Genomic DNA, 12,501 nt, shown 5'->3' with positions numbered 1-12,501 from the left:
AACCATGACTTTAAGTGAGGACTTGCTGTACTTGTTCAAAGCCTCTGTCATTTCCTTGTTTCCCATTATTGATTCCCCAGCCTCAGTCTCTAAGAACCATCTGTCGCTTTAGCTATTCACTTCCTTTTTATATATTTGTAGAAGCTTTTACTGTTTGATTTTATATTTCTTGCTGGTTTTCTATCAAAGTCTAATTTCTCCCTCTATTTTTTGTTTAGCCATCCTTTGCTGACTTCTAAAATTTTTCCAATCTTCTGGCCTACCACTAATCTTCACAGCATTGCACACATTTTCTTTCAATTTGATACCATCCTTAACTTGCTTAATTAGCCACAGATGGTGCAATCTTCTGTAGAGTCTTTCTTTCTCAATGGAATACACCTTTGTTGAGAGTTATGAATATCTCCTTAAATGTCTGCCACTACTTCTCTGCCACCTTACCTTGTATACTATTTTCCCAGTCCACGGTAGCCAACTCTGCCTTCATACCTTGAAATTGCCTTTAGTTAACTTTAAGGCATTAGTTTCAGACCTAATTTTCTCAACCTCAATCTGAACCTGAAATTCTTTCATGGTATGATCACTCTTGCCTAGAGGACCCTTTACTATGAGGTCATTAATTAATCATGTCTCATTGCACATTAACAGGTCTAAAATAGTCTGTTCCCTGCTTGGCTCCAGAACATATTGTTCTAATAAACTATCCTGAATACACCCTATGAACTCACCCTCAACGGCACTTTACCAATTTGATTTGTCCAATCTGTATAAAGATTAAAATTACCCATGATCATTGCAGTATCTTTCTTATAAGCCCCCATTATTTCTTGATTTGTACTCTATGTTACAATGTAATTACTATCAGGGGGCCTATAAGTTATTCCCACCAGTGACTTCTTTCATTTGCTATTCCTTATCTCCATTCAAACTGGTTCTATATTTTGATCTTCCGAGCCAAGACCATTTCTCATTACTGTACAGATCTCATCCTTTATTAACAGAGCTACCCCGCTTCCTTTTTCTTTCCTTCTACCTTTCCAAGATGTCAAATTCCGTTCAATATTCAGCTTCCAGCCTTAGATACCTTGCAGTAATGTCTCTGTAATGGCTGTCATATCATACTTACTTAAGCTTCTGCTATCAAAAATCCATCTTGTTACAAATGCCGCATACATTCAGATAAAGAACTTTTAATTCTTTTTATCATTTTCCACTATTCTGATCGTATTTGCTGGTGCACATTCTGTCCCTTCCTGTGACACCCTGGTTATCATTCCCCGTATCACAACCCTGTTATATTGCTTTATTTTTCTTGTTAACTCTTGAATACCTTGAAGCTACAGTATGAAATTTCAGTTAAGACTAAACCATAAATTACTCCTCAGTCATTTAAAAAAAAAACCTGCCCTGTGGAATTTCTGGTGGGAATTCCCTTCTCCAACAGATTTTACTTGCCTGGGAGCTGCTTTCTCCTGAATTTAAGAAGCTTACTTCACTTTGACTGAGTTGAAAAGTGCACTGTCAAACCTTAATGTCCTTCGCACCCCTTTTCATTTGGGGGCTTTCTGTTGTGATGCCTTAAATGGAAAGGAATGGGCAGAGCAGGAGTGCCACATCTCTTGCATTTCCTGGGAGCTCTGCATTTTCTTTCCTCACATCAGTCACTGTAATTGGAATAATATTGGGGCTGCACTTGCACTCTTTCCCCGGTAATACCCTCTATGAAGGTACTTAAACTGCCATTTTTTTCTGGGGCTGGCTTCAGGATTTACAGTAGCACTAGTGCAGAGTAGGCAGTTAATATGCTTGAATTATTGTCCTTGGTATTAAGTATTTCATTCAGCAAAGGCTGTTTAAATCAATTAACAACAAGGGAGGTTAACGCCAGAAACATGAGCAGTCTCTTGGGGTCATGATGCACTTGGGAGAAGGCCATACTGGATGAAGGCTTGAGATAAAACAGCAGCTCGAGAACTAGTTACCAAGGCGGCAGCATAAATCTAGCAACAATCTTAGCGTTTCCATTGTCTAAATCATGTTTTGCCTGGGAGACAAATAATAGGTTGGCATTGTGTGCCTCCAAGCTTATTGAAATGGTCCGATTCATAGAATGCTGAAGACAATTCTTCAGCTATCTTTCTGACCCAGCCGCTGTATGATTGAATAACACCAATCTGGGTCACACAGCTTGCGCTAGCACGGCCTGGCTTGTTTATGCTTCTATAGCAACGCCACAGACATGGTTATTGTCAATGGAAGGTGTAGTTTGTGTGTTATGGAACAACGCAGGGATACATTGACAATTGTGGATTCACACTCTCCACATGGTGAGTCCCTGACCTTATGGGAGACGTTAGCCGAGAGAGATCATGTGGAGAGAAGAATAGATGGCTCAATCATCTTCGGCTTCCACAAGCAAAGTTTCTGGTAGTCTCATATGGAGCAACATTCCTAGACCCAAAGGGGCAGAGGTTCTTTTATCCTTCCTGACTAGGGTCAGCATATTACACAGGGAAATTCATAGATTTCTATAAGGGAAAGGTATTAAGAGATTTTAGAACCAAGTCAGGTAAATGGGGTTGCAATACAGATCAGCCACGAGCTAAGTGAATGGTGGAAAAGGCTTGTGGTAACTGAATGGTCAACTTCTGTTCCTATCTTCCTAGGATCTCAATAAGGGGGAACTTATCTTCACATGGAAGGAAAAGCCTTAGTTAAAACACAACCATTAATAGTTAGAAAATAAATGTCAAGTTAAAGCCTTGATAAGGTAAGGGGACTTCATGGAAATGACCATAGCATCTCCTTACAGGAACATTCCAATTTGGGCAGGTCACAGTCCTCGGATATGTTTGTTGGAACTTTACACCTTCACCACTTGTCTAAATTAACCCTTTTACCAATGATACATTAACCAAGGCAAAGAGAATGTTATAGAGTAAAGAATGCATAGAAAGAGATTTGTGAGTTAGGCTGCCATTAAAAGCAGTTTTTAATCTTTGGGATTAGATGTGGGATTGCAAAAGGTCTTTTTCCCCAGAGCTGTACCTACCTATGCTCGCCATGACCTGATCTTATTTCTTCAAAATTGAGCTGGGTGTGTGCAGAGATTTTTGAACTTGGAGAGAGATGGTCAAGCCTGCGTGATTGGCCACTCTGGGACTTTGTGTTCCAGTTATGTAGAGAGCATGGTATGCATGGAAGAAACCTCCTTTCATTAGGGCTGAGTGACCAACTAGGTCCCATACTGCAATTCTGTAATCTTGGAGTTCAAGAACTTCTTACTTTTATTAAATAGTAAATGAAAACATCTCAAGTGATTTCATAAAATGAATTACATGGAGAACACTAGACTCTGATGCAGAGGAAAAGCAATGAAATTGATTGCCAGTTAACCTGTTTTTTGGTGAGGTATGTTAGCCAGGATGACACATACACTTGCTGAATTTCATTCAGCAGTATTATAAAGAATCTTAATGTCCCCATGGGAAGCTGGTGAGATCTACAGTTTAATGTCTCACCTATAAGATGACACATCTGATAATGCAGCATTGTACACCAATGATGAGCTCAATTCCTGAGGTGCAGGGCATGAACTCATAACCTTTGAATCCAAAGGCGAGAGTGCTAATTGATTATTAGTGTATTGTCTGGTTTAAAAAATACATTCGGCTTGTTATAGCATGTCAGCCTTTTTAAAGAGACCGATATCTCCCTTAACCCCACCTATCAGCCTGTACACCCTGAGCAGGAGTTAGTTAAGTCATTAAAAAAAAGGGCTAATTGCTTGAAACTGCGAGGATATTGATGTGTTAGGGAGAAATCAAAGGAAGTCAAGAAGAACTGATTAGACGAGACTGCAATTGGGTTTTAAAAGCTTGTAAGGGTTCGGAGGAAGGAAAAACAGTGGAGGGTAAGTGCTCCATGGTGCTGAGAAGGAAAGAACGAGACAAAGTAAGAAATAGTGGGAAAAGCCCACATTTCAACACATGGAGAAGGAAGGTCACGTGGGCTAGCATATTTGGGGAAACAAAGAAGGAAAGTTTAATTGGAGCATTGACCATCTTTGTGTAGATATAACAGAGAGACTAGAAAGTCAGAGAGGGGGAGAGAGAGAGAGAAAGGGACTGTGGACAAGAAGATCCTTTTAAACCATCGAATTGCCTCCATTCTCTACACCACCTGATTTGTTTGTCCTTGATGCCACCGTTGAGAAGCTGAAGTTAGCCAACTGTTCCAATTCTAACACACTTCATCTTGATGAGCACAATTTGTGAAAGAGAAAACAGAAGATATAATTTCTAATTAGCTCCGTTGGACGTAACTCTCTCTTATTTCCCACTGTAGGTTGTGGAACAAGTGCTGCATTTGCACTTGGCCGTCTCTGTGACTCGGACATAGGTCGCAAGCAGATCCTGGACATGGAGGAGGCTCCAAACATGGTGAGGCAGCATGGTCTTCACTTGTACCAGCAAACAGACACCCACTGATAAGAAATAGTTTTGACAGAAAATGCTGGAAAGGCTCAACAGGTCAGGCAGCGTCTTTGTTTTGGGAGAAATAGAGTTAATAGCTGGGATTTTTCAGACATACCATGGGTTCTGCTGTCAGGGCCAAAGGCAGGGACGATCCTGCTTTGGCGGGTGATGGGGTCCGGGCCGCATTTTACTGGTGATAACAAATTGATTGGCTGCCGCCCGGGCTGCCATCCTATTAAGTACAGCGGCCCACCCCTCTCAAGAGGGCTGGCAGCTCTGCAGCGGCACTGCTAATGGTGGCCACTACTGCGGCTGCATTGGAGGAAGAGGGTGGATCAGTGGCTGTGTGCCCTCAAAGTAGCTTAAGTAGGGTCTGGGGGTGCTGGGGCCATTCAGGCAAGCCGCTGTGAAGAGGATTCGGGGCTAGTCACTGTGGCATGTGGCACCGATGCCGTGGTGGAGGCTGCTGCCACTGTGGGGGCCTACTCATAAGCCAAAGCATCATCAAAAGAGAGGCCCACCTCTCGAACACGCCAGGGCTTGCATGGCTGTCTCCCCATGTGGCAGTGCTCCCCACCATTGGTAAAATATTAGCGGAGGTGGGACAAGGCCCTTAATTGGCAACTTAAATGCTTCAATTGGGTTCCAGGTGATAGGGTCGTCTGCCAGCGTTGCTGCCACTGGCAAATGGAATGGTGGCAGGAAGCCATCGAGTGCACCATCTGATATCTTTCATGGCCACTTTTCCAACCTTCCTGCATCTGAGCCCTTAACCAAAGGCCCTGTAAAATTCAGGCCAATGTTTCAGGTGAATGGCTTTTCATCACAACTGAAAACGTTTAGAGATGTAACAGTTTTTAAGCAACTACAGAAGCCACGAGAGTGAGGTGAAGGTGAAGAAAGGTTAAGAGAGAAGGTCTGTGATATGACGGAAGATACGAATGATTAAATGACAAAAGGGATGATGGTGCGAGGAAAAAAGGGGATGGAACAGTGAAGAAGAAACAAGTAACATCATAAAAGAAGTAAGTAGAGCAGCTGTAAATAACAATAGCAGAACCATTATTCAGCACCTGCTTTCTGACAAAATGGAAGCAATGTTCATGACCTGGCATTGTTGAAGAGTCAGTGTTGAGTCTGAAAGGTTGAAAAGTGCCTAATTGAAAGATGGGGAGCTATTCCTTGAGTTTTCATTAAGATTCACTGCTACAATGTAGGACGCTGAGCACAGAGAGGTCAGAGTGGGAGTGGGACAGAGAATTAAAATAGCAAGTGACCAGAAGCACAGAGTCATGGTGGCAAAACAATTACCCACTCTGTGTTTGGTTCCCCCCATGTAGAGGAAGCCACATTATGAGCAACAAAAATAGCATATTAAATTCAAAGAAGCTCAAGTAAGCTGCTGTTTCATCTGGAATTGTGTTTGTGGGCAATGAGAAGGAAGGAGATGAGAGGGCAGGCATTGCATCTCCTGTACTTGCATGGAAAGGTGCAGTGGGAAACGGAATGGGTGTTAAGGGTGATTGAAGAGTGGACCGGGCTGTCGCCATGGGAATGAATGGTCCCTTCAGAATGCTGAAAGGGGAGGGGAAGATGCGTTTAGTGGTGGCAGCACACTGAAGCTGGTGGAAGATAATCTGTTGAAAGTGGAAGCTGGTTGAATAGAAAGTGAGGACAAGGAGGGCCCAATTGTGGCTCTAAAAGGGAGAGGAAGAGGTGACAGCAGAAATGCAGTTGAAGAAGAAGGAAGGCATATCTTTACTTGCACCATTATTACTCCCTTTTGCCTTATACCATCATCCCCTTTGTCAGTTAATAAGACTCCTATCTTCCTCACTTCATGCCTTTCCATCTTTCTGTACTTCCTTAAAACTTGCTGAAAAGCCATCGATCTGAAACATTAATCTGTTTCTTTGCCTGACCTCCTAAGTGTTTGGAGCATTTTTCTTTTTAATTTCCAATTTCTAGCATTTTGTTTTTCATTTTTAGCTTTTGTTTTGAGTTGTTTTCATGCATTTAAACAATTAATAAAAATGGGAAGTGGATTCTCCACTCACCCAGGTCATCCCACTCATTTCAGTTTACATACAGGAGTCTCCCAGATAATTTGCATTTGTCTCCTGCCCAGGTGTCAAACTTGCATGCCCACCTGTTGGGGCAGAAATCTGTCCATTTGTTCTTTCATCAATTCATCAGATCTGTGTTCATTATAACCGTCCTTCCATTAACAAGTCCAAATTTGAGATCTGAATGAGACATAAAGAGGAAAACTTACTCCATTTGAAGTTAATATGGAATGTGGAACTCAAAAGCTACATACAGATTGAATCTCTTAACACTTTCTGACTGGTTAGTTCAGTCAGTACTGGGCAGTGTCCCTGAGGAATACGAGGTAGACCAAGTTTTAAGATGCTGGTATGTACAACTAAGTAAACAGAGTAAACTGGCCTACATTATCTTTTTGAACCTTGTATAGATCTTTGAAAATTGATATCTACATCCAAAATGCTCAAATGCGGTTGTAATAACCCATTCCATACTATCAGGTGTTGATCATTGCTTTATTGGTAATATTTTGTGACTATAGATTTTCTATTTCTTTTGCCACGCATGTGGAAGTGCTGTTAAACGATGATAGTTGGGCCTGAGGGAGTCAAGTAATTGTTAAGCTTGACAGGTAATGACAGATGTTGAAAAGGGCTGGAATATGAAAATAGGAGGAGGCCATTCAGCCTTTTCTGATGAGTTGAAAATTTGACCACTGGACTCCATTTACCCAACTTTGCTGCATATCCTTTGATACCATTCCCTAAGAAAAATCCGACTATGTCAGCCTGGAAAAAAATTCAGTTGAACCAGCATCCCTGACCCTTTGGAAGACAGTACATAGAAGAGGTGTGAAGAAGTGTTTCCTAATTTTATTCCTAAATTTCCAGCTCGAATTTTAAGGTTGTGCCCCCCACCTCATTTCTGGATCTGCCCCTCCCACCCAAGGAAATATCTTCTATACATCGAAAGAAAATGGAGCAAAATCCCAAATTCTGAATGCCGCCAGTGAATTCACCCGCTGTGGACCCTTGATCTGGGAGAGGGTTTCAGCTCCACTGTGTTTACCAGCACAGATTTTTAACACCCTTCAATGGGCCATTTGTTAATGGATGGACCATTTGGCCCATATAAGTGCGCAGAATTTTTGTTTTATCAGCTTATTCTCCCATGCAGAAAAAAGTGTTTGGAATTAATGGTAAAATCAATCAGATTCATTGATTGAGAATTGAATGCTGCCTCTGCTATGCTGCCAGCTCATTTTAAGAGTATACTTGTGTTAAATTTAATAGTGTGTTGACTTAACAGAAGATTATAAATTTCTATCATGCAAGCTCTATTAACTTTATATCGGAGATGAGCTTTCTCATGTTTTATTTATCTCTTTCCCTTCATGTCTTGAGCTAAATCACCAAGTTAGCTGATGCGTTGCTTGCTTTGCTGTCACTGATTCTGGCATTTCAATCCATCAGGATGCAGAGAACAGGTAGTGGCCTAAGCGCTGTACTGAATAAAGTTAATGACCTGTGAGCTTCTGTCAGGAAAATATAATAATTTTCATAATGTTATTAGAATTTATTATAAAATAAGAATAGTGAACAATAGAATAGTCCGTGTATATGCGTGTGTGTGTGTGTGTGTGTGTGTGTTTGACTTAATTGAGTTAAAGACAGCTGGTCTGAAGGCTTTGATGTGTCAGAAGAGAAGCTAGGTTTGAAATGCTAACTAGGTAAACATGGGTGAAGTTTTAGAATCTGAGGTGTAAAGGGAACATTTGTATTTTTAAATAAATTAGATTAGTTTAAGTTTCAAAGAGAGGGTGACATGTGACACTTGGCCAGAAGAAGCCAAACAGTGTGCTTATTTTTCCCAAAGCTTACTGATAAAATTGGCATTATGAAAGATTATTATTATTAGAAAAGTAGAGTTACAAAGACATATTGGGACAATGGGATTTATATTGAAAAGGGAGAAATCTGTATAAAGGAGATGAGGTTGTCTGTAGGAAAGAAGGAATTCTAAGATCTAACGGGCAGTATTTTCTGGTTGGCGAGTGGGGGCGGGGCCCACTCGCCGACATGTAAAATAACGCGGGGTAAGGTTGGGTGTGTGTCCTGTCATCACCCCGCGTCATTTAGATTTTCAGTTCGACGGGCGCACAGCCACCGAACTGTGTAAAGTCTATTAAGACCATTAAAAAAGTAATTAAAGTGATTAATGGACCTACCAGTCCAACCTTAAGGTTGGTGGGCAGGCTGGGAGCCCAGGTGGGCTTCTAAAAAGACATGAAACCTCATCCACAGGTGGGATGAGGTTTCATGAGGTTATTAAAATTTGTATGAAACCTCAAACAAAAAAGAAATTGACATGTCCCAGCTCATGTGACAGTGGCACATGAGGGGACACGTCAGTAATTTTTTTTCTCATCTTTATTTAATGTTTCAAACCTGGGCCGATCTCCCTGAGGCAGCATTTTGCGAAAAAGCGCACTCCTGGCTCAGGGAATCTCCCCCCCCCACCGCCTATACAGGGAGTGCACAGCACTTCCTGGCGGACATCACACTGGGTGGGCCTTAATTGGCCCGCCCATGTAAAATGGTGGCGCACCCCCGCCTGGGGGCGCCAATCGGGAACCCACTCGCCCGCGCCGCTCCCGCTCATACCCCCCGATGGAGGGAAAATGTTGCCCAACAAGTGTGAAAAGCCTCAAGTTGCTGTCTACATGGACTGAAGTGATGAAAGCTCACTTTGAACTCAATTGTTCAGAGTATCATATTGTTTGGGCCTTTTAAAATTTATGTGTTTTACTGTTGCCTTAATGGAGGTGTAACTGGGAGTTAGATTAACTAGGGGAACTAGGAGTTATCATAGTAGTGGTTTGTAAACCTATGTAAGATCATTTTTTTTATTAATAAAGGTTTACTTTAGTTTTGTAAGAAACCTATAAGACACAGTGGTCTTAGTACTCCTGAATTCGGGGCACGCATCTCACAATAAATACAAATTGTAAAATAGTTGTGGCAGCTGTTTCAAGTTTCGCTCTGGGATTTGAACAGCTCGGCATTTACTATCCGCTGTGCCATAACAGCTTCGCCTTGGAGACTTGCCCGAAAGCCAGTGGGAAGGTGTCTCACCTTATGAAGATATGTCTCCTCCTTCTGATCCTCATAATAAAACAGTCGAGGCGCTTCAGACGAGAGCAATCGGACAACATTTGACACAAAGGGAGATATTAGGGCCGGTCGGTCAAAGAAATAGGTTTTAAGAAGCATCTTAACCTCTCGACCTCCCTCTCCTTTTAGGGGAAGACGTCCAGAGCCTGGGGCATAGACAACCAAAAGGATGGGCACCAATGGTGGAGTGAAGACAATTGGGATGCTTAAGAGGCCCCAGAGCTAGAGGAATGCAGCTGTAACTTGCTGGCTCTTTTTTAAAAAAAATAGTAAATAAGGAATACTGAGTAACTTATTTTTTTAATTCTGATTTTCTGTTCCTAATCTGTAGGAAAAGGAAAATCATTAAATGATGCAGGTAGTAAGTTTCCAACAACTGATGTAGCACCAATTGGTTTCAATAGCATATGGTGTAAATGTGCATTTTGCCCAGTACACAGTTTTAACCAGAAAACATGATGCATACTTAACAGCCTTTGTTGTACTTCAATCATTTGGAAGATTTTCTTAGATATTCTGCTTTCTTCCTGCTTCACTCTCTTATTCGTAATACACTTTATAGGGTTATGAATATAAAAACTTGAATATAAAAACATTTTGGAAAAAATTCTGAGCAGGCAAAATGAGAACAGAAAATGCTGGACATGCTCATCAGATCAGGCAACATCTGTAGAAAGAGAAAAACAAAGGTCAGGATTTCACATGGTGGCAGCGGCACTGTCCACTGGCTGGAAAGTTGGGCAACACAGCCTCATACAGTACTGAGAGGCCTGAAGGGGATTTTACATCCGTCAGGCAATTTACTCCCTGCTGTCGGGGGCTCCTGCTCCTTTAAGGGATGATGTCCCCACCTGCAAAAAGCTGCTGGCCGAATGGAGGACCAGCAGCTCTTCAGTCCCAGCAGTGGCCACAGGAAACAGTGGCGACTTCAGGGGCTGCAACCAGGCCAGACTAGCAACGATGGAGCATGCCCTGGAATGCAGGTGAGAGGGGTTGGGATCACTGGGGCCAGTCATGCAGGGGAGGGCAGGAGGGTGCGTTTCTGTGGGGGCGACCCTCCTTGGGGCACAGGGTGCCTGATCAGGCATACCATGTGGTGGTCGGAACAACCCCTTATGTGGCCCTTCATTGGCCACTTGTGGGCTTTGATTAGCCTCTGGATGGTAGGACCAACCACTACTTTCCTTGCCACTGGCAAAATGCCAGCAGCACCAGGAAGGCAACAGGCACTCCACCACCCCCTGCCACTGCCATCCCACACGATTTTTCAGCCTCACCTATCTCTCAACCCACTCCGTGAGGTCCCATGAAATCCCAGCCAGAGTTTCTCTGTGTACAGTTTCTGTGTCTCTTCTCCGTGCTTGCTTCTCTGTGTCTCTACACTGACATTCATCTGAAAGGTCATTGATCAGAAACACTAACTCTGTTTCACTCCCCGGAGTTGTTACCTGACCTGCTAAGTGTTTTCCAGCATTTTTTTCTGCTCTTGTTTCAAGTTTCCAGCAAAAACAGTATCTTGCTCTTTTCTGAGTGGATGAATCTTTTCTTGTGAAGTCTCAGTTAGCTCTGATTGTGGAATGTAGTGTGATGAACTTTGACCTTCACCTTAGTGGGGGGTGGTGACGGATACTGAGACCTCCGAGGGTATGATGTGCAGCCCCAGTCCCCTGTTTCCATATTACAGGCAAGGTCTCTAATCTGAGTCACTGTCCTCTCCCTATGCAGATCATGGCACTCGAGAAGATGATGGCAAATGGGGATACCGGAGGCAGCAAAAATGCCTGCTTCGCACTGAGTTGCCTGGCAACAGACAAAGATGGCCACGCTCATATCCTGATGAACTCCGTCTTCCCAGAAATATTAAACACCTTGTGCGTGTTACTGGAATCCAAAGAGCAGGAGTCAGCTTGGTTTGCTGCCATGTATGTAACTTAGAGGAGCTATACAACTTGTGAGCTAACTGTTTACCTAATGTATGTTTTTTTTCAATGCTTATCAGTTCTTATTGCTTTAAAATAATGTGTTTTTGTCTTTAAAACTTGAGTGCAGAGGATTAATATTGGGTTGACATAGAAGAAACAGGTTGTGCCAATGCAATCATTGTAATCAGTAAAAGCAATGTCGGCTGATGAATAAATGTTTTAGCGGCCATGATATTTTGAAGAATTTTCTATTCTGTTTGATATGAGCAGCTGCAGGTACTATGACATTTAAGTATAATGTCACAATTGGAGCTGAGTGCACCATCCGGGACAAAGCAGCCCGTTTGACTGCCACCCGATCCACTGCCTTAAACATTCACTCCCTCCACCATCGACACACAGGGGCAGCAGTGCGCACCATCTACAAGATGCACTGCAGCAACTCAACAAGGCTCCTTTGACAGCACCTTCCAACATGTGACCTCTAGGTTGAGCACACACACACAGCTCTGATGCCCTTAAGCTTTACACCGATGTGTAAGAAGGACAAGGGCAGCAGATACATGGGAAAACCACCATCTGCAAATCCCCCTCCAAATCACACACCATTTTGACTTTGAAATATATCACTGTTCCTTTACTGTCGCTGGATCAACATCCTGGAACTCCCTCCCTAACAGCACTGTGGGTGTACCTACACCACGTGGACTGCAGCAGTTCAAGAAGGCAGCTCACCACCGCTGTCTCACGATGCAATTAGGGATGGGTAATAAATGCTGACCCAGCCAGTGAAGCCCACATACCATGAACGAATAAATAAAATAAACCTATTAGCCAGTCAAGTGTGTTTGGAAACTTAGAGCTTTTTAATGTGTCTGTAGA

The 12,501-nt window shown here is 42.7% G+C and overlaps 1 protein-coding gene across 1 annotated transcript in view; it reads left to right on the top strand.

Moving 5' to 3' along the window:
- Positions 1 to 12,501, top strand: part of LOC144685624 (uncharacterized) — a 163,640-nt gene that overhangs the window by 138,863 nt on the left and 12,276 nt on the right. Inside the window, exons 4-5 of the mRNA XM_078550338.1 lie at positions 4,348 to 4,442; positions 11,423 to 11,619. Coding sequence (XP_078406464.1) covers positions 4,348 to 4,442; positions 11,423 to 11,619 — 292 coding nt within the window. The remainder of the gene's footprint in view (positions 1 to 4,347; positions 4,443 to 11,422; positions 11,620 to 12,501) is intronic.

This window comes from Cetorhinus maximus, chromosome 10, assembly GCF_964194155.1.
Source record: "Cetorhinus maximus chromosome 10, sCetMax3.hap1.1, whole genome shotgun sequence".
NCBI lineage: Eukaryota > Metazoa > Chordata > Chondrichthyes > Lamniformes > Cetorhinidae > Cetorhinus > Cetorhinus maximus.
This window is presented reverse-complemented; position numbering and strand designations above follow the sequence as displayed.